Source organism: Lepidochelys kempii, chromosome 6 (assembly GCF_965140265.1).
Source record: "Lepidochelys kempii isolate rLepKem1 chromosome 6, rLepKem1.hap2, whole genome shotgun sequence".
NCBI lineage: Eukaryota > Metazoa > Chordata > Testudines > Cheloniidae > Lepidochelys > Lepidochelys kempii.
Window position 1 is genome coordinate 68,275,354 of NC_133261.1, and position 27,378 is coordinate 68,302,731.

A 27,378-nucleotide genomic window follows, 5' to 3' on the forward strand; every position below is an offset into this window, starting at 1 on the left:
AACTTGGATTGTAAGCTCCGTGGGGCAGGGACCATCTTTTTGTTCTTTCGGTACTGTACCTAGCACAATTGGGTCCTGGTCCAGGAACAGGGCTCCTAGGCACTACAGTAGTACCCAAAATGCTCCATATAATTATTTCAATATTAAATTACATTTCCCTATTGTGTCTATTCCCTTATGAGAGTTTTAGTTCTGCCCCATTCTTCCCTGTGGGTCAGGCTCCTTGGAGGACTACATCTCTTCTAATAAACCCAGTCATGTGACTCTCAGGTACAAACTGTTTCATTTTGATGAAAAAAATTGACATGTATTAACTGAAAATTTTCAGAATTTACATCCTGTGGAAAATTTCAGCTTCTATCCTGATTTGAGACAAAAACAAATGTCTGAATTTTCCACAGGATAGAAATTCCATTTTCCAACCAGCTCCAACTAATACACCTATGGTGGGAATACTTAAGTGGCAATTACAGTCTCAAGAAAATGTTTCTGAAATGCATGTCGGAAGCTGGCTGAATAAGAGTCTACATACTGGCTTCCAGGGACTCAGAATAAAACACATTTGTGAACCCAGTCACAGTGGACCATGCTGGTAGAAAACTATAGACTACAGCTCGTTGAAATTTTTCCATCAAAGCTATTTTTCAAAGGAAAATTGGATTTTTAACTAAGAATTGTTGTGAATTGTCTGCCTACTGCAGAAAATGTCAGCATTTCATTGAAAAACTTGAACAATCTGAAAAACAAAAATTTGGATCCAAACCCCAAATATTTTGATTTGGAGAAAATGCTGCTGCTGTGCCTCATGACAATTGTACTTTGGATGCCTCATGCTCCCATTCTCCTCTGCTCCAGGCTCCCCTGCCAGACTACATCTTTCATGATACATTGCAGCAGTTCAGCAAGAAGGGTGACAGTGGCGCATGCTCATCTTACTGAAGGGTAAATAGAGGCCTAGAGAATCTAAGGGACGTGAACATGGTCACAGAAGAAGCTAGTGGCAGAGCTGGGACTAGAACTGAAGTGTCCTATCTCCCAACCCCTTTTGCTACATAGTAGACAAGACTGCCTTTCCTAATAGCTATCCTAGAAGATAATAGCTAGATAGAAGATAATGAGGTGATAAGTAACAGTCAGCATGGATTTGTCATGAACAAATAGCTTTCTCTGACAGGGTAATAAGCCTTGTGGATGGGTGAAGTGGTAGATGTGGTGTATCTTGACTTTAGTAAGGCTTTTGATACTGCCTTCTCATAAACAAATAAGGGAAATACAGCCTAGATGGAGCTACTCTAAGGTGGGTGCACAACTACTCTCTGGGAGTGGTTTTCCAACCAGTTATCAGTGGTTCACAGTCATGCTGGAAGGGCATAATGAGTGGGATGCTGCAGAGATCAGTTCTGGGTCTGTTTCTGTTCAATAGCTTCAGCAATTATTTAAATAATGGCATAAAGAGTACATTTCTAAAGTTTGTGAACAATTCCAAGCTGGGGGTGAGGGGGATTTGCAAGTGCTTTGGAGGATAGGATTAAAATTCAAAATGATCTGGACAAACTAGAGAAATGGTCTGAAGTAAATAGGATGAAATTCATTAAGGACAAAATGCAAAGTACTCCACCTAGGAAGGAACAATCAGTTGCACACATACAAAATGGGAAATGACAGCCTAGGAGGGATTACTGCGGAAAGGGTTCTGGGAGTCATAGTGGATCACAAGCTAAATATGAGTCAACAGTGTAACACTGTTGCAAAAAAAGCAACCATCATTCTGGGATGTATTAGCAGGAGTGTTGTAAGCAAGACACAAGAAGTAATTTTTTCGCTCTACTCTGTGCTGATCATGTCTCAGCTGAAGTATTGTGTCTCATTCTGGATGCCACATTTCAGGAAAGATGTGGACAAACTGGAGAAAGTTCAGAGAAGAGCAACAAAAATGAACAGAGGTTTAGAAAACATGACCTATGAGGGAAGATTGAATAAAATGTGTTTGTTTAGTCTGGAGAAAAGAAGACTGAGAGGGGACATATTTTCAAGTACATAAAAGGTTGTTACAAGGAGGAGGGAGAAAAATTGTTCTCCTTAATCTCTGAGGCTAGGACAAGAAGCAATTGACTTAAATGCAGCATAGGTTGGACATTAGGAAAAACTTTCTGTCAGGGTAGTTAAGCACTGAAATAAATTGCCTAGGGAGGTTATGGAATCTTTTAAGAGCAGGTTAGACCATAGGCGCTGACTCCCTGGAGCACCCATAGAAAAAAACTAGTGGATGCTTAGAACCCACTGGCAACCAGCTCCTCACACCTTCCCAGCACCTCCTGCCCACTGCAGTCAGCTGTTCTGTGGCATGCAGGAGGCACTGGGGGAGAAGAGGAGGGGCGGGGATGGAGCAGGGGCGGGAAGAGATGGGGCAGGGGTGGGGTAGGGGCAGAGCGGAGGGTGGAGCACCCCTGTGGCTGGGAGGAAGTTGGCGCCTGTGGGTTAGACAAACACTTGTCAGGGATGGTCTAGATAGTACTTAGTCCTGCCATGAGTGCAGGGGACTGGACTAGATGACCTCTTAAGGTCCCTTCCAGTCCTACAATTATATGATTCTATCTCTCCATATGACACTCAAGCCCAGAGAGCCTGTTCTTTGGATAACAAAATTTTCATATTATAAAACTATAGGAACATTTGCAGCGCTACTTAAATAACACCTGATGCATTTGTAGATATTGATACACCCTGATTCTATTCAGTCTGGATGTGCATAAGTACTAAAAGAAGCTACCAGTCTCAAGGTCAAAATTGTTTGCTTCGTTTCATCCTCCCAGAGGACATAAGAACAGAGCAAAGAGTGGTTTTGAAACACATTAGTCACCGGGGAACCAGTCTTTTGACCACCTGATCAGAACACACTGTTTTTAATCGGTGCTTCGCAGGGCCGGCTCCAGGCACTAGCTTTCCAAGCTGGTGCTTGGGGTGGCAATTAGAATGAGGCAGCCGTCCGTGTCCCACAATGGCAATTTGGCAGCAGCTCCACCACTTTTTCTGCCGCAGCGGCAATTTGGCGGCGACTGCTTGGGGCGGCAAAATTGCTAGAGCCGCCCCTGGTGGTTAGTCCTGAAATCTACAAAGAAATAGAAATTAAGACAGAACAAGATCCATTCATGCACCTGCCCTCAGCAATCATAAGAAATCAATCATGTGGAATACACCCAAATGGTCCTAACAGTATGGTCCTAACAATATGTTTCGTTGTTGCTGTTTTCATTTAATGGGATTTCTAAAGGTAGTTTGGAGGTGGGGATTATATTTTTTGTCCTCACATCATCCTCTGTTATTCCCTATGTAAAAGGATAAATGGACACAAATCAGACATCAGGAATGGTAACATACAAAACCCAGTAGGAGAACACTTCAATCTTCCTGGACATTCAATAACAGATTTAAAAGTAGCCATTCTTCAACAAAAAAACTTCAAAAACAGACTTCAAAGAGAAACTGCTGAGCTACAATTCATTTGCAAACTTAACACCATCAATTTGGGCTTGAATAGGGACTGGGAGTGGTTGGCTCACTACAAAAGCAATTTTCCCTCTCTTGGTATTGACACCGCCTCATCATTGGTTTGCCACTTGTAAGGTAACTCCATTCTCTTCATATGCCATTATATATTTATGCCTGTTTCTGTAATTTTCACTCCATGCATCTGAAGAAGTGGGTATTTTATCCACGAGAGTTTATGCCCAAATAAATTTGTTAGTCTTTGAGGTGCCACCAGACTCTCATTATCCTGTATCTGGAGAACTCAAATGGCTTTTAAGACACTGAATTAAGTTTCACCACTCCTTTGTGTGGTAGTTCAGTATTATCTCCATTGTGCAGATGGGAAAACCGATACAAAGGTGCATTAAGTGGCTTGTTCCTCAAGGTCACACCTTTAGTTCTGCAGCAAAACTGGGAATAAAACCCGTCTGCTGACTCCCAGCTTTGTGTCTTGGGGAGAAGACACATGAGCACTTCTTTAGACTCCTTTCTCTGTCTGAGAACAGCAAGGTGAAATTGACAAGATCTTTAAAGCAGGAAATCTTTCAAAAATCTTCTCAAGTGAACTTTTCTGGTCCCTGTACACATGGAGCTGTGTTGCAGGGGTTGGAGAGTGAAGAGGGCAGGCAGAACGCTAGGATTTGGGTATGTCTAGTGGAAAATTGTGGTAAGTGGGGTTTGGGATTGAGAAACACTGATTTTTAATTTACACTTCAATCCAACTGAGAAGGTAAAACATACTTGATAGTCCAGTTATCACCACATTAGTTCATAGAGGTTGATCCTTCCCCATGCCATCAAACTCCAGTCAGCATTCATGAGAATTCTCAGTTTAGAAGGCAAAACAGTATAAACTGCATACCATATTGTGTCTATTCAATGTAAGGTGTGTGTTTTCCTTTCTAGGTTTAATATTAGTGCTGCTGAGTAATACTTACAGAACATTCTGCCATTGGTTAGCATGTGATGTGAATTGCTAAGATTCAGGCAGTTGCTACAGGGGATCAGACTGGCACATGTGGATCATTAAAGAAGCAGATACCACCCAAATGTCTCCAGAAAGTGGTTGGGGGTGGAGGGTGTGACGAAGTGGGACTGTTCTTAATGTTTCCTCTGAATAGTGTGGGGGTGCCTCAGTTTCCCCTATGCAGTTCTTAAGTATCTAGGTGGAGGGGTAAGGGTGTATGATCATTGCAGAGCCCTAGCGGGTAGGTGTGTGCAGGGGTCTGGACACAGAGAATGGCCAACACCCTGTTTCCTGGCAACTGATGGCCTGGGCCCTTCCACCCTGCAAGGTGAGAGCTAAAGGGTTGGAGAACAAAGGAATCAGGTGACCTACTGTCCCGGGAAAGGGGAAAGCCCAGAGGAGGAGGGGCTGGAGGGAGTTTCAGTTTGGGGCTGGCTGGAACATGGAGTGAAGTGCACACGTGGTTGTCTGGCTCACTGCCCCCCAAAATGGACCCAGCTGAGGGGTCCTGTTCTCTGCACCTGCAAGCTCTGTGTTAGACCATGTTCCTGTCGTCTAATAAACCTCTGTTTTACTGGCTGGCTGAGAGTCACGTCTGACTGCGGAGTTGGGGTGCAGGACCCTCTGGCTTCCCCAGGACCCCACCTGGGTGGACTTGCTGTGGGGAGCGCACGGAGGGGCAGAGGATGCTGAATGCTCTGAGGTCAGACCCAGGAAGGTGGAAGCTGTGTGAGCTTTGTGTCCTGAGGATAGGCTGCTCACAGAAAGGAGACTTCCCCAGAGTCCTGACTGGCTTCATGAGGAGCAGTTCCAGAGCATCGCCCAGGGACTCCGTGACAGAGGGAAAGAGGACAAATGCAGATTAAGAGCCTGGGACAAAAGGACTGGTTCCATTACAAGCTTACTAGAAGGAGTTGACAAAATTAGACTCTGGTGATCTCTGAATTGAACTCACTAGCTAGTAATTACTAAGTACCGATATATGTTCAACAAGGCAGCATTGTGAAGCTGAAAACTAGCACCCGTGACTGAGCCTTGGCAGGTGAGACAACTTTAATTTATTTCTGATTTATCTCCCTGCACATGCTGCAGTCAGCTTCTACATTTCTGACTCAACACAAACCTAAGTGATTCTGTCAGTACGCTTCAATTCAAGTATGCCATGTGCTAGTGGCCTCTTTTGCTGTGATATGGGGAGAAAGCAAGCAAGGTCACAGCAGAGTTAAAAACCATTTACTATTGAACGTGGGGTGTTAGATTTTGAGACAATTTGATGACAACCCTGGAGTGGCAATGAGACACAGCCCTGAAATTACTTTGGTAGTGATGTCTATTTCCTTGGACACTGACTGGACCATAACATCACAGAATTTATTTTAAATTCTGGAACATTTTGGAAATTCCGTTAAAATGGACAGAGAAAAATCAAGATAAATCTGATTTTGTTTTGTATAGCTCTGTCTCCCTTTTCACTTAAACTGTTTTACTCATCAAATGTAAGTGAGTCTTATTCATACAAAGACACGCTTCATAGACGAGGATACACAGTGCAGGTTCATCATTCTCTTGTCCCACAGTGTTGGAATCCAGGAAATCGCTCTTCAAAATCAGACTGGTGGTGGTTGTTTGTTGCATTTATTATAACAAGCAGACAAAGGCGGTACTGGAGTAATTTGTATGGGAACGGCGACTGCTGTCCAACCTCACCCCAGAATAGTGGTTTACAGCACAGCTGGGCTTGAAACTCAAGCTCTTCCTGCTTTTTTGCTACTGGAAGTGCTAAGAATAGAATGGGAGAAGGTCTAATGAATATTCATAAGTCCCTTTATATTGGATGGATAAAGGAGTGGATTTGGGATTTAGTGCATGAGACTACAACAGTATATAGCAAACTATTACATTCAGAATCCTCTTTGTGTTGATAGTCATGTGCTCCTAGAGCCTCAAAACACTTTGCAAATGCTGTGAAAGTGTGCTGATGTGAAGTGCAGCTATCTTAGGACAGAGGGATCATAAAGAGAGGTGGCTGGAGTCATAGGACAGCTTCCAGTTATGAGAAAAACTATGTTTGTGTGGTTTGTTATACACACACTGTGTGGCTGAAATTGTCAGCTTATAAATTAATTTTCCATTGGTTTCTCAAGAAGCTAGTAAGTCCTTGTCCCTGGATAAGTAAAATTTCCCCTTACTACTACAGAGGGAGTGAACAGCTAAAAGAAATATCAATGACCACAGAATGGGAAAAAAATTGCCTCCTCTTATCATAATTTCTGCTTGGCAGAAGCCAATTCAATGAAGCTCATGCACTTTGGATTAAGAAAGATGATTATCATTTGCTTGTACTGTTTTCTGCCTCCCACATGGATGAGATGAAATATCCAAGGACTCATTTTTGCTACTTTCGAGACAGAAGGGAACTCGAATGAAAGGCAGGAACTGAAGAGAGTCATTAGCAGTTACGAATAAGCAGTGCTTTGCAAAGTTAGACTGATACACTCTATAAAAATGGCCTTCACACTTGATACTCCATTTGTTTTTCTGCATGCTGTAGTGCTGTAGTGAGCTTTTTTTTTCTTATGACTGTCACCTACTTCCTGAAACATTTCCAAGATGAGCATGAACCAAAACCTTGGATGCAAACACCTGCAAACTTTGGAAGGTTTCAATGTAGAAACCCTGAAAATCGGCTTTTGCAAAAAAACAATAATTTCTTTATAATGGATCAAACACTCACCAAGCAAACTCATTGAAATTTTGGAGTTTGAAATATGAATGTAATTTTGGGCCCATAATTCTATTTTCCCTCCCTGAATGATGGCAAGTATTTTTTTTTATTTTAATTTTGGGGGGAAAAAAAAGCCCAACAACAACAAAAACCACAGGCAGCAGGGTTAGTTGAACAGGGCATGGGACCGAGTCAGGAAACCTGGGTTCTCTTTCTGTCTTTATCACTGACTCATTTTGTGAACTTGGTCAAGTCACTAATGCCCAAAGCCTCAAAAGTGTCATTTTGATGGAATGCACCCCTGTATTCCCACCCAACATGCTATTGTAATAATGTTTGTACAACATGTGCTTTGTGAGGCATTATCACTTGAAAATGAGTAGCTCACTGGTCAATAATATCATGTCAAAATGTCTGTAGCAACATTGTGTAAACTTATGAAATCCCCCCGTATGATGTTAAGGGCACACATTCAAACAAAGTATCTTTAAACAAGCTTGGGGGGAGGGGTTACCTCAATTTGCATATCAGCTGTAAACAGACAGCAAGAGGAGGAATAAAGAAGACCAAGAAAAGCTGCATTTCAGCATACACAGGTATGGAGCCACCAGGCTCCATGTGTCCTTGCTCTCAGCTGGAAAGAACTCTAACTAGGGGCTGCACTCAGGAAAATGCTTTTGAAAGGGTGACGGCTATAAAAATAAGAGGCAAAACCACCCCAAGTGTTCTCTCCATGTCCGTCTCTCTCTTTTCACCTAAGAAGACAAAAGAAACAGCTATTGGACCTTGGGAGCAGATCCTGACCTGAAACATGGTCAGCAATGCAACTGAAAACTAATGGTAAGAATTTCACCAAGTCTAATTTAAGTAGAGTGCTAGGAAGCCTGATATCTTTATTTTTCTTGTAACCATTTCTAGCTTTAATGCCTTAGTACTTGTACTCACTTATCTTTTTTGTTAAATAAACTTGTATTCTTTAAACAAAACTAATCGAGGGTTCTGGTTAAACTGGGCTGTGTGGTAACTCTATTTAAAAGGAGGAAGTTCTATATTGTTCTATATTGTTCCCTTGCAGGAACCTACAATATCTGATGTTTCCAGGAGACAGCCGGATAGTACAGAACACACATTTTGTGGGGGTAGGGAAAGGGGAATTCAGGACTGGGAGTGTATTGGGTCACCCTGCAAATAATAACCGAGGCTGCTGGGATCCAGAGTGTGGATGGTGTTTGCTGACAGGCTGCTGGGATCTACTGAATCAGAGCTGTGGCCATACACAGGCACTCAAGCTGTGACCTGCATGCTGGCAGACTGTGAGTGCCCCAGGTGGGAGCTACAGGATCAAGGCATTGTGAGGCCACCCAAAGTTGCAGAGCAGAGGCGACACAACTCTCACTGGTCTGGATTGCACCCTGGAATGTCATAGTCATACTTTTGGATGTCTCTATTTTGAAATGCCTAACTTCACACTCTTATAGTTGCCTGATTTTTCAGTAGTGCTGTTCAAAAAAAGATAAGTCTATTTTGATAAACCCTTCAAAAGAAATGGTTTTGTTTGAAATTTTCTATGATTTTTTTTGGTGGGAGGAGATTATGAAAAGCTATGCCTTGGCATGGGGGGGGAGGGGGGAGAAGGCAGAGGAGTGAAGATGTTTTTCTCGCTGCAACAAAATTAATTTTTAATTGAAAATTTTCATTGGAAACCAAAACACTAAAAAAAATGGCAAAAATATTGATGAAAATTTAGTCCATTTTTTGTAATAAAGGAATTTTTGTGCAGCTTAGTCCCACAACTACAACTGGAGACCTCAGACCCACATTTTCAAGTGTCCTTTAATTTTAACTACTCCTGGTGAGCATGTCCCCCAAAAGCTGTTTTTCCTCCCCTCCAGTGTGAAATGGAAAGATCTAGCTGCGTTGTGTGTCTGATTTCCATTCAAAGGTGCCACAGTAGTTGGGCTTATGGAGGCTTGAGGTACTTAACCCATTCAAATCTTAAATCAGGTTGAAGTTTCTGCTAGTTCAGAGTCTGACTGAAAAGTTTTGCTCCATCCTGAATATCAGCTGCACTGGAAGAAATATATGGCTTGGGAGCTGGAAGCTTCTGGATGCTACTTTAAAAAGAAATCAGCCTGCTTAGATAAACATCTAAATAAGAATTTAGGAGCTGAACTTTAGGAACCTGTGTTTAAAAATCTTGGTCAATATTTCATGATTAAAAAGGACCAGAAGACAGGAAATCTGGGATCTATTCTTGGATCTGAGATAGACTTGCAGTGTGACCGTGGACAAGTCACTTAATTGCTCTATGCCTCAGTTTTTCCATTGGTAAACCAGGGATAATAGAATACATGTGAATCAAACTTTTCAACTGTATTTTTTTTTTAGTTTGGGAATCTTTTGTTTAACTCTTGTTTTATTATTACAATTTGGTATTTGTATTACTATAGCACTTGAGGGCCCTACCATAGACCAGGGGACCATTATGCGAGGTGTTGCACAAACAAACAAAAGAGGTGATCCCTGCCCCAAGTGGCTTACATTGTTGGTATAGGACGAGAGACGACAGATGGGTAAAGTCAGATGGGAGGAGTACAAACAATGAAACAATATTGGTCAGCGTGATGGAAGGTGGTCTCAGCACAGCAGCAGCCTAACCATTGTCCAGTTTTATGTAGGCATCATGACAAAGAGTTTTGAAGGGGGATAATGAGGAGGGATTGGAAGGTGGTAACTTTGTGGACATTTACCTCCCAAGTCTGTGGGACAGCATGGGAGAAAGCACGGAGCTCTTTGTTTGAAAATTTAAATAGTGAGCAATGGTGGTTGGCATCATGAGCTTATCTGAAGCAACCACTGACAACTTGATAGTGAATGAGAAGTGATAGGTAGGGTGGGGTTTGATTCTGAAGGGCCTTGAAAGTGAATACAAGCATCTTATGTTTGATGGAATTGGTGGGGGGAACCTGTGGAGGGATTCAGAGAGGGGGGGTGACATGGTCCCAGTGACAGGCTAGGAAAATGATCTTTTCAGCCACACTCTGAACGGATACGAGTGGGCCAAGATTGCATTTGTCAAGGCTGGAGAAGATGTTGCAATAATTGAAATGATGAGAGCCTGAACAAGAGTTTTAGCAGTGTGAATCAATAGCAAAAGCTGTCTTTTAGACAGACGCAGAAAGAATCAGCAAATTTTGATATCTTCAAGTGCCTCTGCACTTCTGGTTTCCATGTGGGGACAGAAGCTGGTGTGACATAATTCACCCAGTGTCTGCTCACTAGCAGTTCCATGTCCTCAGTGTAGATGGGGCACTGTAATTGCATGTGTTGTTCACTGAGTAGTTTTGAAAGTGCCTTGTAGGGCTCTGTTATGGCTGCCAGGCCATTCATTGATGTCTTGATGCTCTTATTCCTTTGAGAGTCCTTGTTGAAATGTGTATTCTTACTGCCTGGGACACTCTTCCAACAGTTCTTAAATGGGGTGCACAGAGTTTGGGTGTAAGTAAAATTGTTCTGTTCCTCAGTGGTCTGATTGTGGGAGGGAGGCAACATTAGTCTGTGAAATACGGATAACCAACTGTCAACCGAGTCTGTTGAAACTTTAATGGCATTTTTCTCTGTGTCTTGGTTTCTGCTGCTGATCCATTCACCAGTGCATGTGTCAGTTTAAAATTAATATATAAACAAGGGGTGAGTAGTTCATTCATGTGATAGCCTGAGGTTAAAAAAATGGTGATCAAATTCAGCATCTGCAGTAGGCAAGACTGTCTTACAACCCCAGGAAACCTTGGAATTAAATTAATTTTTAAAATGTAGAAGTGGAGCCTGCAAATCAAAGTTGACTTGAGATTTTTTTTAAAATGCTTCTAAAGTTAAGAGGAAATCATCCAGGTTCATAGCTATAATGCTTCAGTCTGTCATTGTGGTAGAGAGAGGTTCTTTGCAAGGATTACATTCCTGCCCATCCATCCTAAGGAAAGCATAGGGAAAATGTAAGCACTGTGAAAAAGGGGCATCCAGTATCCCCTAGGCATCAGACCCGCGTTCCAAAGGGAATGGAAGAATTGCAGAACTCCAACTCCTAGTGTAACGAGGGGGGACCATGAATATTTTAAACATCCATAATTGGTAGAAGAGGAGCCTTGGATGTGTCATGGACAGGGGGCATCTTGTAGGCCTCAGACTTCTGATCAGAGAAAAGGCTGTCCTGAAGATATTTGATATCTGCACACACTAGTGTTTAGTTTGTCAATCCCCCTAGAACTGGCACCATTGTCTCCAGGTGGAAACAGAGATTGAATGTCCTCAAAAGGGCAAGAATCCCCTCATATTTTAGAGTGAATAGGAAGGGACTTGAGTTTTCCACTGCCCCAGCAATCAGACCCTACTGTTATTTTGGCTTTTGGAAATAATTATATGTATTTGTGCAGAGTAGGGGCTATCCAATTTATTGAACTGAATATCACATGTATGATTATGATTGTGGGCAGGTGGCATATGTGTGCATTTGGTGCAAAGCAGCTCATGGCCCTCAAAGACTGAGTACTGGCTTTGGAGACCAGAGTGGCTGAACTGGAGGAGATAAGGGAGACAGAGAGATACATAGATGAGACTTTCCGGGACACAGTAGAGCATTCCCACCACCAGTCTGACAGCTTCTGTGCTTTTGAGGAGGATAAAAGTCTCAGGGAAGAAGACCATCAAACTGGAGCAGAAGGAAATGATCCCATGGTTAGGACCCTCTTTCCAGACGTCATGGTATCCTCTCACATTGAGGATACCCCCCGAGGGAGAGGATCCCAGTTATCAGGAAGAGACAGGTAATATAAATGGGGGATTAAATTTCTAGAAATAGAGATGACTGGGAGAACCTGCATGGTGAATTGCCTACTGGGTGTGAAGGATGCGGCTCTCTCAAGACATCTAAACAGACTTGTGTGCAGTGCTAGGGGTCGTAATATGTGTAGGTACAAGTGACATTTGGAAAGATCAGAGTGAGTTCCTGGAGGCCAAATTTAGGCTTCTAGGTAAGAGATGAAAGTCCAGGACCTCCATGGTAACCATCTCTGAAATGCTTCCAGTTCCATGTGCAGGCCAGTTAGGCAGAACTACAGGGTCTCAATGTGTGGATGAGACAATGGTGTCGGGAGAAGGGTTTTAGGTTAATTAGGAACTGGGGAACCTTTTCGGAAAGGACGACCCTATACAGGAAGGATGGGTTCCACCTAAACCAAAATGAACCAGGTTTCTGGCATGTAAAATTAAAAAGGTAGTAGAGAAGTTTTTAAACTTAAGAGGTGGGGAAAAGCTGACAGTTAGGGAGGAGCACACAGTTTGGACAGAGACATCCCATAAGGGAGGATCTCTTAACAGGCATTCTCTATATCCTAATAAAGAGGAGAGGATAGAAGTTTATAAAGTACAAGTAGGAGCTAAAGATAAACAGTCAAATGAAAGAGAGTCCCATTCAGTTACATCACATGAAGGCAGACAAGTAAATATTGACAAATTTTGTAAATGTTTGTATACAAATGCTAATGCCAAGAGATTAGCCACATAGCCAGGTCAGTATATAACTCAGATCTTACCCAATAATCATGCTGTTGCCAATCCTTTAATATCTAATATCTAAAGGTTTATTTATAAGAGAAAAGAAAGAGGAGAGATTTAAAAGGTTTAAGGAAGTCATATACATACAATCATTGCAAAGCTCTTGGATGAGGTTCGTAGCAATGATGTTACAGACGGCTGGCTTGTAACATCTCTGGTAACTTCCAAAAGATTGGAAAGTCCTCAGTCCATAGTCAATATGCTTCTTTTAGTGTAAGTCCATAGTCCAGAGATCAGAGCAGGAAAGAGGCAAAATGGAGATGCTTCCAGGGTCTTATATACTTTCTCCCATGTGGAGGAAATTTCACTGTCCCAAACACAGCTCTCAGCCAGGGGTGGAAGGATTTACCAGTACTCCAGAGTCCTGAGCAGGGAGCGTAGCCTCAACCCGAAGAGGCGGGCCCTTTAAATCAAGATTTAAAGACCCCAGGGCTCCGGCTGTGACTGGAAGCCCTGGGGGCTTTTAAATCACCCCCGGAGCTACCAGCTGCAGAGGTGGCTGGGAGCCCCAGGGCTCAGGGACGATTTAAAGAGCGCGAGGCTCCAGCCGCCACTACCACAGTGGAGCTCCAGGCCCTTTAAATCACAGCCAGAGCCCTGCCGCCGCTACCCCAGGGCTCCGGCAGTGGGGCTCGGGTGGCGCTTTAAAGGGCCCGGGGCTCCCGTGCAGTGGCCGGAGCCCCTGGCTCTTTAAATCACCACCAGAGCCCTGCTGCTGCTACCCCGGGGCTCCGGTGGCCGGCTTACTTTCACCTCTGCTCTCAGACTTAGTTTGTGGAAAATTACAGGCACAAGATGGAATGCAGGGTCATGTGAGCAAGTCACATGCCCATACATGGCTTGATGACTCATAGGAGCAGCCATTACCCACATTCTGGCTAAAAGAAAAGGAGTACTTGTGGCACCTTAGAGACTAACCAATTTATTTGAGCATAAGCTTTTGTGAGCTACAGCTCACTTCATCGGATGCATACCGTGGAAACTGCAGCAGACTTCATATATACACAGAGAATGTGAAACAATACCTCCTCCCACCCCACTGTCCTGCTGGTAATAGCTTATCTAAAGTGATCATCAGGTGGGGCATTTCCAGCAAAAATCCAGGTTTTCTCACCCTCCACCCCCCCACACAAATTCACTCTCCTGTTGGTGATAGCCCATCCAAAGTGACAACTCTTTACACAATGTGCATGACAATCAAGTTGGGCTATTTCCTGCACAAATCCAGGTTTTCTCACATCCCCCCGACCCCCATACACACACAAACTCACTCTCCTGCTGGTAATAGCTCATCCAAACTGACCACTCTCCAAGTTTAAATCCAAGTTAAACCAGAACATCTTGGGGGTGGGGGGGGGGGGTAGGAAAAAACAAGAGGACACAGGCTACCTTGCATAATGACTTAGCCACTCCCAGTCTCTATTTAAGCCTAAATTAATAGAATCCAATTTGCAAATGAATTCCAATTCAGCAGTTTCTCACTGGAGTCTGGATTTGAAGTTTTTTTGTTTTAAGATAGCGACCTTCATGTCTGTGATTGCGTGACCAGAGAGATTGAAGTGTTCTCCGACTGGTTTATGAATGTTATAATTCTTGACATCTGATTTGTGTCCATTTATTCTTTTACGTAGAGACTGTCCAGTTTGACCAATGTACATGGCAGAGGGGCATTGCTGGCACATGATGGCATATATCACATTGCTGGATGTGCAGGTGAACGAGCCTCTGATAGTGTGGCTGATGTTATTAGGCCCTGTGATGGTGTCCCCTGAATAGATATGTGGACACAGTTGGCAACGGGCTTTGTTGCAAGGATAAGTTCCTGGGTTAGTGGTTCTGTTGTGTGGTATGTGGTTGTTGGTGAGTATTTGCTTCAGGTTGCGGGGCTGTCTGTAGGCAAGGACTGGCCTGTCTCCCAAGATTTGTGAGAGTGCTGGGTCATCCTTTAGGATAGGTTGTAGATCCTTAATAATGCGTTGGAGGGGTTTTAGTTGGGGGCTGAAGGTGACGGCTAGTGGCGTTCTGTTATTTTCTTTGTTAGGCCTGTCCATCGTCTACAGCCAAGCTCTGCGATACAACCGCATTTGCTCCAACCCCTCAGACAGAGACAAACACCTACAAGATCTCTGTCAAGCTTTCTTACAACTACCTGCAGAAGTAAAGAAACAGATTGATAGAGCCAGAAGAGTTCCCAGAAGTTACCTACTACAGGACAGGCCTGTGGGGGGGGTGGGGTGGAGGGTGAGAAAACCTGGATTTGTGCTGGAAATGCCCCACCTGATGATCACTTTAGATAAGCTATTACCAGCAGGACAGTGGGGTGGGAGGAGGTATTGTTTCACATTCTCTGTTTATATATGAAGTCTGCTGCAGTTTCCACGGTATGCATCCGATGAAGTGAGCTGTAGCTCACGAAAGCTTATGCTCAAATAAATTGGTTAGTCTCTAAGGTGCCACAAGTACTCCTTTTCTTTTTGCGAATACAGACTAACACGGCTGTTACTCTGAATTCTGGCTAAAGCATCCACAGGAAGGCTCACCAGGTGAGGAAGAGCTTCTTCTATGGCCCATTGTGAGAGTGGAGTGTTCTTTAATGGGCCATCAACTTGAACAGTTCATTCAGAATGTGCTGGCCAGATTGGATATAAATTACCTGGTGGGTGTTATCCCAGGAGCAAATGCACTTGAAATATATATATATATATATATATATATATATATATATATATATATATATATATATATATATATATATATATATATGTTCATCACTTCAGATACAAAAATGATACATGCATATAAACAGGATAATCATACTTGGCAAACCATAACTTCCATTGGCACCTTACACAATATACTTTGTACAAGATATGTTTCAATTGTCTAACCATGGCAGTATTAATGATACAAATGGTCATGTTCCAATGACCAATTTCCATGTTCCAATTATACACCATCACACACAGTAATACCAGCATACAAAATAAATAGGAAGGACAGAGTAGATCATGCTGGTGGGGGAGTGGCACTATGTGAAAGAAAACATAGAGTTAAATATATTAAAAAGCTTAAATGACTCAAACTGTACCATAGAATCTTTATGGATAGAAATTCCATGCTTGAATAATAAGAGTAAAGCAGTAGGAATATACTACCAACCACCTGACCAGGATGATGGTGATTGTGAAATGTTCAGGGAGATCAGGGCCAAGGAAAGTGTGGGCCCCTTACTGAATGAGGGAGTCAACCTAGTGACAGAGAATGTGGAAAAAGCTAATGTACTCAATGCTTTTTTTGCCTCTGTCTTCACTAACAAGGTCAGCTCCCAGACTGCTGCGCTGGGCATCACAAAATAGGGAAGAGATGGCCAGCCCTCTGTGGAGATAGAGGTGGTTAGGGACTATTTAGAAAAGCTGGACGTGCACAAGTCCATGGGGCCGGACGAGTTGCATCCGAGAGTGCTGAAGGAATTGGCGGCTGTGATTGCAGAGCCATTGGCCATTATCTTTGAAAACTTGTGGCGAACGGGGGAAGTCCCGGATGACTGGAAAAAGGCTAATGTAGTGCCAATCTTTAAAAAAGGGAAGAAGGAGGATCCAGGGAACTACAGGCCAGTCAGCCTCACCTCAGTCCCTGGAAAAATCATGGAGCAGGTCCTCAAAGAATCAATCCTGAAGCACTTGCATGAGAGGAAAGTGATCAGGAACAGCCAGCATGGATTCACCAAGGGAAGGTCATGCCTGACTAATCTAATTGCCTTTTATGATGAGATTACTGGTTCTGTGGATGAAGGGAAAGCAGTGGATGTATTGTATCTTGACTTTAGCAAAGCTTTTGACACGGTCTCCCACAGTATTCTTGTCAGCAAGTTAAGGAAGTATGGGCTGGATGAATGCCCTATAAGGTGGGTAGAAAGCTGGCTAGATTGTCGGGCTCAACAGGTAGTGATCAATGCTCCATGTCTAGTTGGCAGCTGGTATCAAGTGGAGTGCCCCAAGGGTCGGTCCTGGGGCCGGTTTTGTTCAATATCTTCATAAATGATCTGGAGGATGGTGTGGATTGCACTCTCAGCAAATTTGCGGATGATACTAAACTGGGAGGAGTGGTAGATACGCTGGAGGGGAGGGATAGGATACAGAAGGACCTAGACAAATTGGAGGATTGGGCCAAAAGAAATCTGATGAGGTTCAATAAGGATAAGTGCAGGGTCCTGCACTTAGGATGGAAGAATCCAATGCACCGCTACAGACTAGGGACCGAATGGCTAGGCAGCAGTTCTGCGGAAAAGGACCTAGGGGTGACAGTGGACGAGAAGCTGGATATGAGTCAGCAGTGTGCCCTTGTTGCCAAGAAGGCCAATGGCATTTTGGGATGTATAAGTAGGGGCATAGCGAGCAGATCGAGGGACGTGATCGTTCCCCTCTATTCGACATTGGTGAGGCCTCATCTGGAGTACTGTGTCCAGTTTTGGGCCCCACACTACAAGAAGGATGTGGATAAATTGGAGAGAGTCCAGCGAAGGGCAACAAAAATGATTAGGGGTCTAGAACACATGAGTTATGAGGAGAGGCTGAGGGAGCTGGAATTGTTTAGCCTGCAGAAGAGAAGAATGAGGGGGGATTTGATAGCTGCTTTCAACTACCTGAAAGGGGGGTTCCAAAGAGGATGGCTCTAGACTGTTCTCAATGGTAGCAGATGACAGAACGAGGAGTAATGGTCTCAAGTTGCAGTGGGGGAGGTTTAGATTGGATATTAGGAAAAACTTTTTCACTAAGAGGGTGGTGAAACACTGGAATGCGTTACCTAGGGAGGTGGTAGAATCTCCTTCCTTAGAGGTTTTTAAGGTCAGGCTTGACAAAGCCCTGGCTGGGATGATTTAACTGGGAATTGGTCCTGCTTTGAGCAGGGGGTTGGACTAGATGACCTTCAGGGGTCCCTTCCAACCCTGATATTCTATGATTCTATGATTAGAGAAGCTACAAAAATAGAAAACTGAATAACAATGGGGTATTTCAGATATCTCCATGTTGACTGGATATATGTCACTTCAGGCTGGGATGCAGAGATAAAATTTCTAGACACCATAAATGACTGCTTCTTGGTGCAGCTAGTCCTGGAACCCATAAAGGGAGAGGCAATTCTAGATTTAGTCCTAAATGGCTCACGGGATCTGGTCCAAGAGGTTAATATAGTTGAACAACTCAGTAATAATGACCATAATGTAATTAAATTTAACATATGTGTGTGTGTGTGGCTAAATTAGAAGGCATGCTGCAGAACTACCAGAATTTTCAATTCTCATCTTTTCTTCCACTATTAGTATTAAAGTGGGGGCAAAACCAGTGATTCTGAATAGAGAAATAAAGTAGCCTGATTCTACTATATTCCTTTACTGAAATGTTTGACTGCTCTGTGATTAATCTTCTCTTGACCCTTTCTCCTTTCGTGCTGTCTATATGGAAAATATGCTCTAAATTTAGCAGACTGGACATGTAGATAATGAGAGGGAGAGAGTGTGTGGCATGGCTCAGGTGATTATTAAGTAGAGTATTCTCCCTCTAGATTGCTGATTCAAAAAGAGCCCAGATCAGCAGTGACTGTAAGTGTTCCACATCACGAAAAACACCCCCCCCCCCGAATTGGCATAAATTCTCAGCTGTGAAGGCAGTTTCAGCAGAGAGGCTAGCAATAAGATGGGAATGAAAACTGAATTCCTTTCCCACTCCTAGAGGTGTGGATTGAGTAAGGAATGAGACTAGAGATGGGCAAAATGCATCAGCCAAAACTTTTGAAACAAAAAATGCCAAAATGTTTTACCAATTTGTCTGTTTCTTTAAACTGCTTTTTGATCAAAAATTCAGAAAAAAAAAATCTACATTTTATTTTGACATTTTTTCAAAATGAAATGTTTCGATTTTTCAGTTTGAAAGGATTTTATGTTTCAAATTTCCCAAAAATCTTTTAAAAGGTTGAAAATGAAACAAAATGTCTAGGTTTTGTTGAAATTAAATGTTTTATTTGACCCAAAAACAAGCCTTTTTCAACTTCTTGATTTGACAAAAATTTTAATTTGGTTTTGACCTGAACCAAAATGAATTTTATTTTTTTCATAATTGCCAGCAAACCAAAAAATCCATTATTTCACACAGCTGTAGTTGAAAAGGGAGTATTAGAAAGTTTGAGCTGCTGCTGCCACCAATGGTGTACCTGTTAGGGCAATAAGAAAGACATACTAGCTTCTCTTTCTGGTATCTCCTTTCATCAACACTAATTTTTACACAGACGCGCGTGCACAAATTTCAACTCGTTCTAGTCAGATGCCAACTAGTAAGAATAGTACAGCAATGCGCACAGCACCATTTGTCCAACTCTCAAGGTGACTCACATCACTGCACTTTTTAAGGAAGCAACTTCAGCTTTGATTTGTTCCACTGTTTTGGGGAGGCATGTGGAATAAGGGGGGAGGGAAATGATGTTGGATGTCGTGAGCTAGCTCTTCAGGACAGGAACTTTCTTCCCCTTGTGTAGGGCCTATCACATTATCAGTCAACAACAAATAAATATTGTCACGTGTGGATTGATTATATTATTTATGTGCTGGAGCCATGAGTGTGTGATGCAGCTATTCCCAAATATGTGGCAACCAATGCCAGGAGCAACTGAAACTATCTGAAATTTTGCTTAATTTTTCCACTTGCTTCATTTTTTTCCAATTCTTTTACTTTTACCTTTGAAGTGCATTAGTTATTCTGGGCCAGCTGTCTTCAGTGGGAGTTTTGACTGAGTAAGGAATCAAAGTATGGCCCAACAGGAAAAAATGGAAGTCGTTGACATGTCTGGAACTTAGTCTTCCAGGTGCCACAAGTACTCCTTTTCTTTTTGCGAATACAGACTAACACGGCTGTTACACTGAAACACTTCTAGGATTGTTCATGTAAACCGTGCATTAACCAATCATATCAATACATTTTCAGTCCCTTTCCCCCTTCTTGCCAGTGACAAGGGAGTTGGAATAGCTTAGCAAATCTTAGCAAATGACATGAAAAGATTCCATGGCACCTCATTTTTGCTGGTGCCAATACTTTATCAGCATTATGAGTATCTATAGTCACTATTCTTGCAAACCCAATGTAATCCTTTCCTTCCCCCTTGCCAGATTGAAGATATAATTACAAGAATGCAGGATGACAAAGCAGGTGGAGTTCCCATCCGAACAGTCAAGAGCTTTCTGTCTAAAATTCCCAGCGTTGTCACAGGTAAGAACCATGGTTTAAATGAAAGATTATGAATTAGTACTAAAAGGAATATGGCCCTTTTAACTCACGAAGAAGAGGCGAGGTGCTGGAGGAAGAGGAAATGAAGGGAAAAGCTGACTGATCTGCGCCTATTTTCTGGATGTGCCCTTCAGTCAAGGCATAAAAGATTATGCCAAATTGGGTCTCTTCTGTAAAGAGTAACAATTTTTAACCAAGTGATTGGATTCCCTTAGGGTGATCTCTGAAAACCTGTTAAGTGTTTATATAGCTCTAGTCTGCATCACAATATTGCCATGCAATATCCTATATAGTGACATCATACAGGAACAGGGGGATACAGGCTCCTGTTTGAGACATTAGAAATAAAGTTGGCAAATACAGCACATGATCAGCAGATAGACAAAAAGGTCAGCTAAAGTCAAGAAGCATGGAAGAGCACTGGGGAGAGCAGCTGGGAAGATGATGTGAGATGATGTGATGTTTCTTGTCTTCCCCAGATACTTCATTACAGTTCCTTTAGACTTCTTCTGAGAGCACAGGAGCCCCGTGGGAATATGCCCTATTACAGGGACCATTCTCACACAATGAAGTTGTGTCACAACCTGTGGAACCAGGGGTGTCTCAGGAGCGTGGTATCGAAATATAGAGCCATTCCTTGACAGATCTCCAGCTCAGAACTTGTCCATGGCTATTGAGACCAAAAGTCAGTGCCGTGTGATAGATACCCTCAGTGACAGATGTAAAATGAGTCAGGGGTCTCAGTGCAGTTCCCAGTGGACAGCTGCGCACCTCACAAAATCCCAAGACTACTAGTTCTAATTTTCTACTTTGTTTGCAATCCCAGCAGAGAAGATAAGGATTTAGATTCATAGATTCATAGATTCATAGATATTTAGGTCAGAAGGGACCATTATGATCATCTAGTCTGACCTCCTGCACAATGCAGGCCACAGAATTTCACCCACCACTCCTAAAAAAGACCTCACACCTATATCTGTGCTATTGAAGTCCTCAAATTGTAGTTTGAAGACCTCAAGGAGCAGAGAATCCTCCAGCAAGTGACCCGTGCCCCATGCTACAGAGGAAGGCGAAAAACCTCCAGGGCCTTCCAATCTGCCCTGGAGGAAAATTCCTTCCCGACCCCAAATATGGCGATCAGCTAAACCCTGAGCATATGGGCAAGATTCATCAGCCAGATACTACAGAAAATTCTTTCCCGGGTAACTTGGATCTTACCCCATCTAAAAACCCATCACAGGCCATTGGGCCTATTTACCATGAATATTTAATTACCAAAACCATGTTATCCCATCATACCATCTCCTCCATAAACTTATCGAGTTTAATCTTAAAGCAAGATAGATCTTTTGCCCCCACTACTTCCCTCGGAAGGCTATTCCAAAACTTCACTCCTCTGATGGTTAGAAACCTTCGTCTAATTTCTAATCTAAATTTCCTAGTGGCCAGTTTATATCCATTTGTTCTTGTGTCCACATTGGTATGGAGTTTAAATAATTCCTCTCCCTCTCTGGTATTTATCCCTCTGATATATTTATAGAGAGCAATCATATCTCCCCTCAACCTTCTTTTAGTTAGGCTAAACAAGCCAAGCTCCCTGAGTCTCCTTTCATAAGACAAGTTTTCCATTCCTCGGATCATCCTAGTAGCCCTTCTCTGTACCTGTTCCAGTTTGAATTCATCCTTCTTAAACATGGGAGACCAGAACTGCACACAGTATTCCAGGTGAGGTCTCAGCAGTGCCTTATATAACGGTACTAAAACCTCCTTATCCCTACTGGAAATACCTCTCCTGATGCATCCCAAGACGACATTAGCTTTTTTCACAGCCATATCACATTGGCAGCTCATAGTCAACCTATGATCAACCAATACTCCAAGGTCCTTTTCCTCCTCCGTTACTTCTAGTTGATGCGTCCCTAGCTTATAACTAAAATTCTTGTTATTAATCCCTAAATGCATGACCTTACACTTCTCACTATTAAATTTCATCCTATTCCTATTACTCCAGTTTACAAGGTCATCCAGATCCTCCTGTAGGGTATCCCTGTCCTTCTCTAAATTAGCAATACCTCCCAGCTTTGTATCATCTGCAAACTTTATTAGCACACTCCCACTTTTTGTGCCCAATAAAATAATTGGATTTGAATAAAGCATTAACCCTGAAATGCCCTCTCAGCCCTGGAGTATATTTTTCCAGGCCAGGCTTGAAGCACATCGCTGGGACAGTTTAAGGAAGCTTTCACTGCTGCTTTACCTGTTCTGTGGATAAAGACACTTTGCTCTCTGTGGCACATTTCACTGACAATCAACTCCTTACAATGATTAGTAAAAATGCAGAAAGCCAATATCGTCTAGTAAATAGGCAGCAAAATCTACTTTGAGGAAGGTTGGATTGACCAGAGACTTGCAGGTTAGGCTGATTCAGTCAGAGGGATGAGAAGCAGCATGATTTGACATCTCTGTATCAGGAAAAAGTGGCTCTTGTCCAAGTTCAGCACAGGAATGAAATACAGACCTCCAGCAATGTAGGAGTCAAGGCAAGAATATGGAAAGTGGCATGGTGTTGCTACTGATTTAGAGCTCAATCCTGCAAATACCTCTTATCAAGCAATAGGCTCTACTTCTGTGAGTAGTCCAATTGATTTCCAGGGTGTGACTCAATGTACTAAGCAGTTTGCAGGATTAAGCTAGGATTAGGTATGGAAGAGAAACATGAATCTACAATGAGATGTGAAAAGACACCAAATTGAGGCTTATGACTGGAGCATGTGTTGACCAACTGTTTTTGAAAGTGCCTAAGGACAATAACCGTTTTATCTAGTTTGAAAATTCATCCTATAAGCTCTAGTGCAGAGTACACAAACAGGACAGCTCAATCCTTATTCAGCTAAGAGAGGTTGCCCATATTCTTGTTAATATTCATTGACCTGATTAAGCAATTGATCTAGTCATCAAGCCATTAGGAGGAGGAAGAAAACAGGAGACATAACAGCGTCTCTAAGCTGACTATATTTATCTTTAAGCACCACCATGGGAGACAGCTCCCTGGTAGAGTGAAAAGTGCCCTTTTGCATTCTGCTGTTCCAGAATAGCAGCTGCAATAGTGTCACCTTGAAATTGGATCTCTTCACAGAGGAGAACTACAGTTCCACACATTTTTAGTAAAGAGGGATGGAGCGAACGGAGTCAGATAAAATAACAGAACCTAATCCAAAATTTGTGGAAACCTTTTCAGAGGAGAATGTGGGAAATGTGTTGTGTCCCTTCAGCTGACTTGAAACCTCAGCCAGTTCTTCTCAGCCAATTGTGGCTGTGACCTGGAGCTTTGGAGGTTGGACAGCAGGGAAAAACAGGTTAAATAAGGAATCTGAAGTCTCCTGCATTTATCTTCTCCTCCCCTCCCCTCTTGCAAATTGATGCTGTTTAGATTTATATCTATGATAAAAACAAAAGAAAGATTGTTTTGTCATAATACAATGCCAAATGAAGTACATTTCCTAACCCTTGATTTGCTTAATGTTCTTAGCATAAAAAGACATACTTTCAAAGCCTTTGGTGCTAAGAATAGACTTATCTGGAAAGATGTTAATTTCTGAAATCCAGCGATGTTCTATATTTTTCACAACCAATCCAATTCCACATGGAAGATGTAACAAAAATGCCAAGGCATGACTTACTGTCAGGCTGACAATAGCCATGCTGTAATACTCATGAGGCTCCTTCTTGACTGCAGCAACACAGTATATAGTACTGGCGTTTTTCTTCCCCCTTCTTCCCAGCTTTGTGTGTAAACTGTGAAGAGTGGAAATCAGAGAAAGATCAGGAGGGAAGGTGGAACAGGGAGCTGTCAGAGGAGGGTTAGAATGGAGAGCCATATGAGAAATTATGGGACTGTAACTCTGGGAGGTGAGGTTTGAGTAGAATAATGCCATTTTTTTCACTTCAACACCCATCTTTGGCCAGTGGCGATCATGTGTGTTGTGTACAGAAGGATGTGAATCTCCCATCTCCCTAAACGCCTATTGTAGTCAGTGTCTAGAACAGCACTCACTGCAGTGGAAGAAACCACATGTTCCCCTCTCAGGTAAAGCAAATAATGCCTCCAATAGTGTTCAGTTACTGGAGTGCACATAAACTTGCAGCTCACCACTCCATGGTATTCCATTTATCAAAAAGTAGCATCAGTACACCTCCTCAGCATATTAACCACCATTCCATTGCACCTGACTTCTACACCTCTGCCAGTGCATCTCATTGTTAACCTGGTATTTCCGTACAAGGACCCCACAGCTTTCAAACACTGCTATTTTTCACACAAGGGCTCTGTGTACACCACTGCCAAAGTGATGCTGTACTGATCTGCAGCACCTATGCTATTCTGATATGGACATCCCCTTTCACCTACAGCTCTGCCAAACCTGATTCCAAATCTTCTCCATGTTGGTCCTGAGCGTATTCATACCTCTGCTAATGTACCTCAAGGGTGACCTGTAGTCCAATACCTTTTAGCTATTCAATCCCCTTCTGATTCACCTTAATCTGAACCTGTAACCCAGTGGTTCTCAACCTTTCCAGAGTACTGTACCCCTTGCAGGAGTCTGATTTGTCATACCCTCCAAGTTTCACCTCACTTAAAAACTACTTGCTTACAAAATCAGACATAAAAATACAGCACACTGTTACTAAAAAATATAGCACAGCACACTGTTACTAAAATTTGTGTATGTTCTCATTTTTACCATATAATTATAAAATAAATCAATTGGAAAATAAATATTATACTTACATTTCAGTGTATGGTAAATAGATTAGTACAAACAAGTCATTGTAGGAAATTTTAGTTTGTGCTGACTTTGCTAGTGCTTTTTATGTAGCCTGTTGTAAAACTAGACAAATATCTAGATGAGTTGATGTGCCCCCGGAAGACCTCTACATGCCTCCAGGGGTACAAGTACCCCTGGTTGAGAAACACTGCTGTAATCCACTAACATCCTTCTGTTCTAGTACAGCAATCTTCCTCACCCAGCTCCACCAGTACACCTGATTTCTGATATACACACCTTTATTCCAGTCCTGATCCACCGAGCACTTTTATTCCTCCTTATTCTTGACCTGTAAACTGCTACATTCCTGCTTTTCCTGTCTGCTGCTCTCAAAAGGTTGCCAGTTTGCTTCTCAACTGTCATATCCCTGCTGTTTCAGGCCTGGTTTTGCAAATTCCCCTCAAACTTGATCTCTACTTGCCCCAAATATTTCAGCCATGACCCCTTACATCTCGGACATTGTTGCCAAAGGGTTTCACCCCTAACCTGCAGCTTTCCCCTGGCATTCTAATATTATGGGGAGACTGAGAACCAGGCATAGAGCAGGCAGGTGCAATACAATCTACCTCTACACAGCTCTGCCAATGCACTTCATTCTAGATTTGTAGTATCTCTTTTATTTCAGTCCTGGGCATCTCTGAACAGAAACTGCCAATTTTGTGGAAGCAGGTCTGCAGTTTTCTTGGTGTAAACAAACATTCACTTGAGACTAGTGATCTAAACTAAGCTTAAACTGCTGTATATTTCTCCTTAACAAGCCAGCATCTATCTTTTGAGAAGTGTGCGTGCAATGGTCCCAAAACAAATCAGAATGCCTCCTCTTTGATAGAGTGGCATTCAGCCGGAGGATATAAAGTCCATGTTGCTGGGAAAGAGAGAATTTATTATTAACAGTGCTCCCGATCAATGGAGCTCTGTGTTCAAATGGTCAAGTAGAACCATTTTACCACCTGCACAGACTGTGCAGGAGGATTCTCAATTTCTGTCAAAACCATTTTTCATGGCCAGGCCATTGTGGAGATGAACTCTTGAGACCACTGTGAGGATAAGGTTATAGTCTCTTTCCTCAGGAATGTGCCTTCTTCAGATTCCTTTCTCATGTGGATGCAGAAGTCAAGCACTTCAGTTAAGGGGGAAAATTGGCTCCTCTTCTGCAGTCATGAAGGTCTCCTTTGCTGTGAAAGTTATGCAAGTGGGAAAGTCAGCATGGGGAGGCATGATACAGCAATCCATTCCTCAGCTGTACATAGAGAGCAGGGCATGGGGACTGGGCATGAGGTTTCTAAGAACAGGTTAGGCAAACACCTGTCTGGGGTGGTCTAGGTTTGCTTGATCCTGCCTCAGTGCAGGGGGCTGGACTAGAGGATTTCGAGATCTCTTCCAGCCCTACATTTCTATGATTCTGTGAAGTGTTGCTTTAGTTATTAGCCTGAAAGAGCCTCCACAGACTGGTTCCAAAAAGGATTCTTCTTCCCCTGTCCCCGCTGCACATCTGCCTACTTAGTCTGGCCACATGATTTTAGCTGAGCCTTGTCCAGCATCCCTGAACTTTGAGATCTAGCATGAAACATCCCCAAACTTACAGCTGGTCCCTATCTTTGTAATAGATGAAGCCAAAATCTCAGATCCAGTAATCCACCTGCTTGTCAAACTGGATCTGAACTTCTAGTTTGGGTCCATCTTTGTTTCTACAGTTTTGCTTGCTGAAAAAAATGCCCTCATGTAGGACTTGAAATCTAGCACGTTGGCTGTATTTTCAGTACTGCAGGTGGTTTAAAGTGTAGGTAGTGCTTGGATGCTGCATTTTGGCTTTGGTGATGGTCCCACTTCTAAACAAAGTAAGGATCAATTTGCATATGCAGTTATTTTGGTAATGATGAATGAACCCATTTGGATAAAATAAGAATCTCCCAAAATTCAAACCAACTTCCCAAAATAACTTTCAGGTGAGTGTGTTTTTATACATTTCAGCTTTAATCTTAAATGGTTTCTGGTGATTTTCCATATCTATGTTATACAGTAAATTCAATGGCGTCCAATAGTCACGCAATGAAAACCAGCTCATGAGCCCCATATTCATATATATTTACTTCTTACTGGAAATCAATTGCTCTGGGCAAGTTATGTTTTTAAATTATTTTGAGCTAACACTGAAGTGGGTTTCTTCACCACAATTCAGTGGTATTCTTTATTATGCATCTCCTCTTCACATTAGAAAATGTAATCCACTCTGCCCACAGTGGGTGGGCTGTCAGACCTCTTTATTTAGTGTAGTGCAAAGTGTCCATGAATCATATCGTATTAGACATGTCAGTTCCAATACACGTACTGCATGGCTTGCAATTTTCTTCTTCAGTCTTCTCCTAAACTCTTTTGGTCCGGTGCCAGGAGACAAATGAACCCAGTTAAGGAGCAGAAGAGTTACGCCAGCATTATATGGAATTCCTT

At 42.6% G+C, this 27,378-nt stretch overlaps 1 protein-coding gene across 2 annotated transcripts in view; it reads left to right on the top strand.

The window, feature by feature from the left end:
* Positions 1-27,378, top strand: part of RGS6 (regulator of G protein signaling 6) — a 305,215-nt gene that overhangs the window by 115,269 nt on the left and 162,568 nt on the right. For both annotated transcript variants that reach the window (XM_073350673.1, XM_073350672.1), the window contains exon 2: positions 19,987-20,086. In XM_073350673.1, coding sequence (XP_073206774.1) covers positions 20,008-20,086 — 79 coding nt within the window. In that variant the 5' untranslated portion in view covers positions 19,987-20,007. The remainder of the gene's footprint in view (positions 1-19,986; positions 20,087-27,378) is intronic.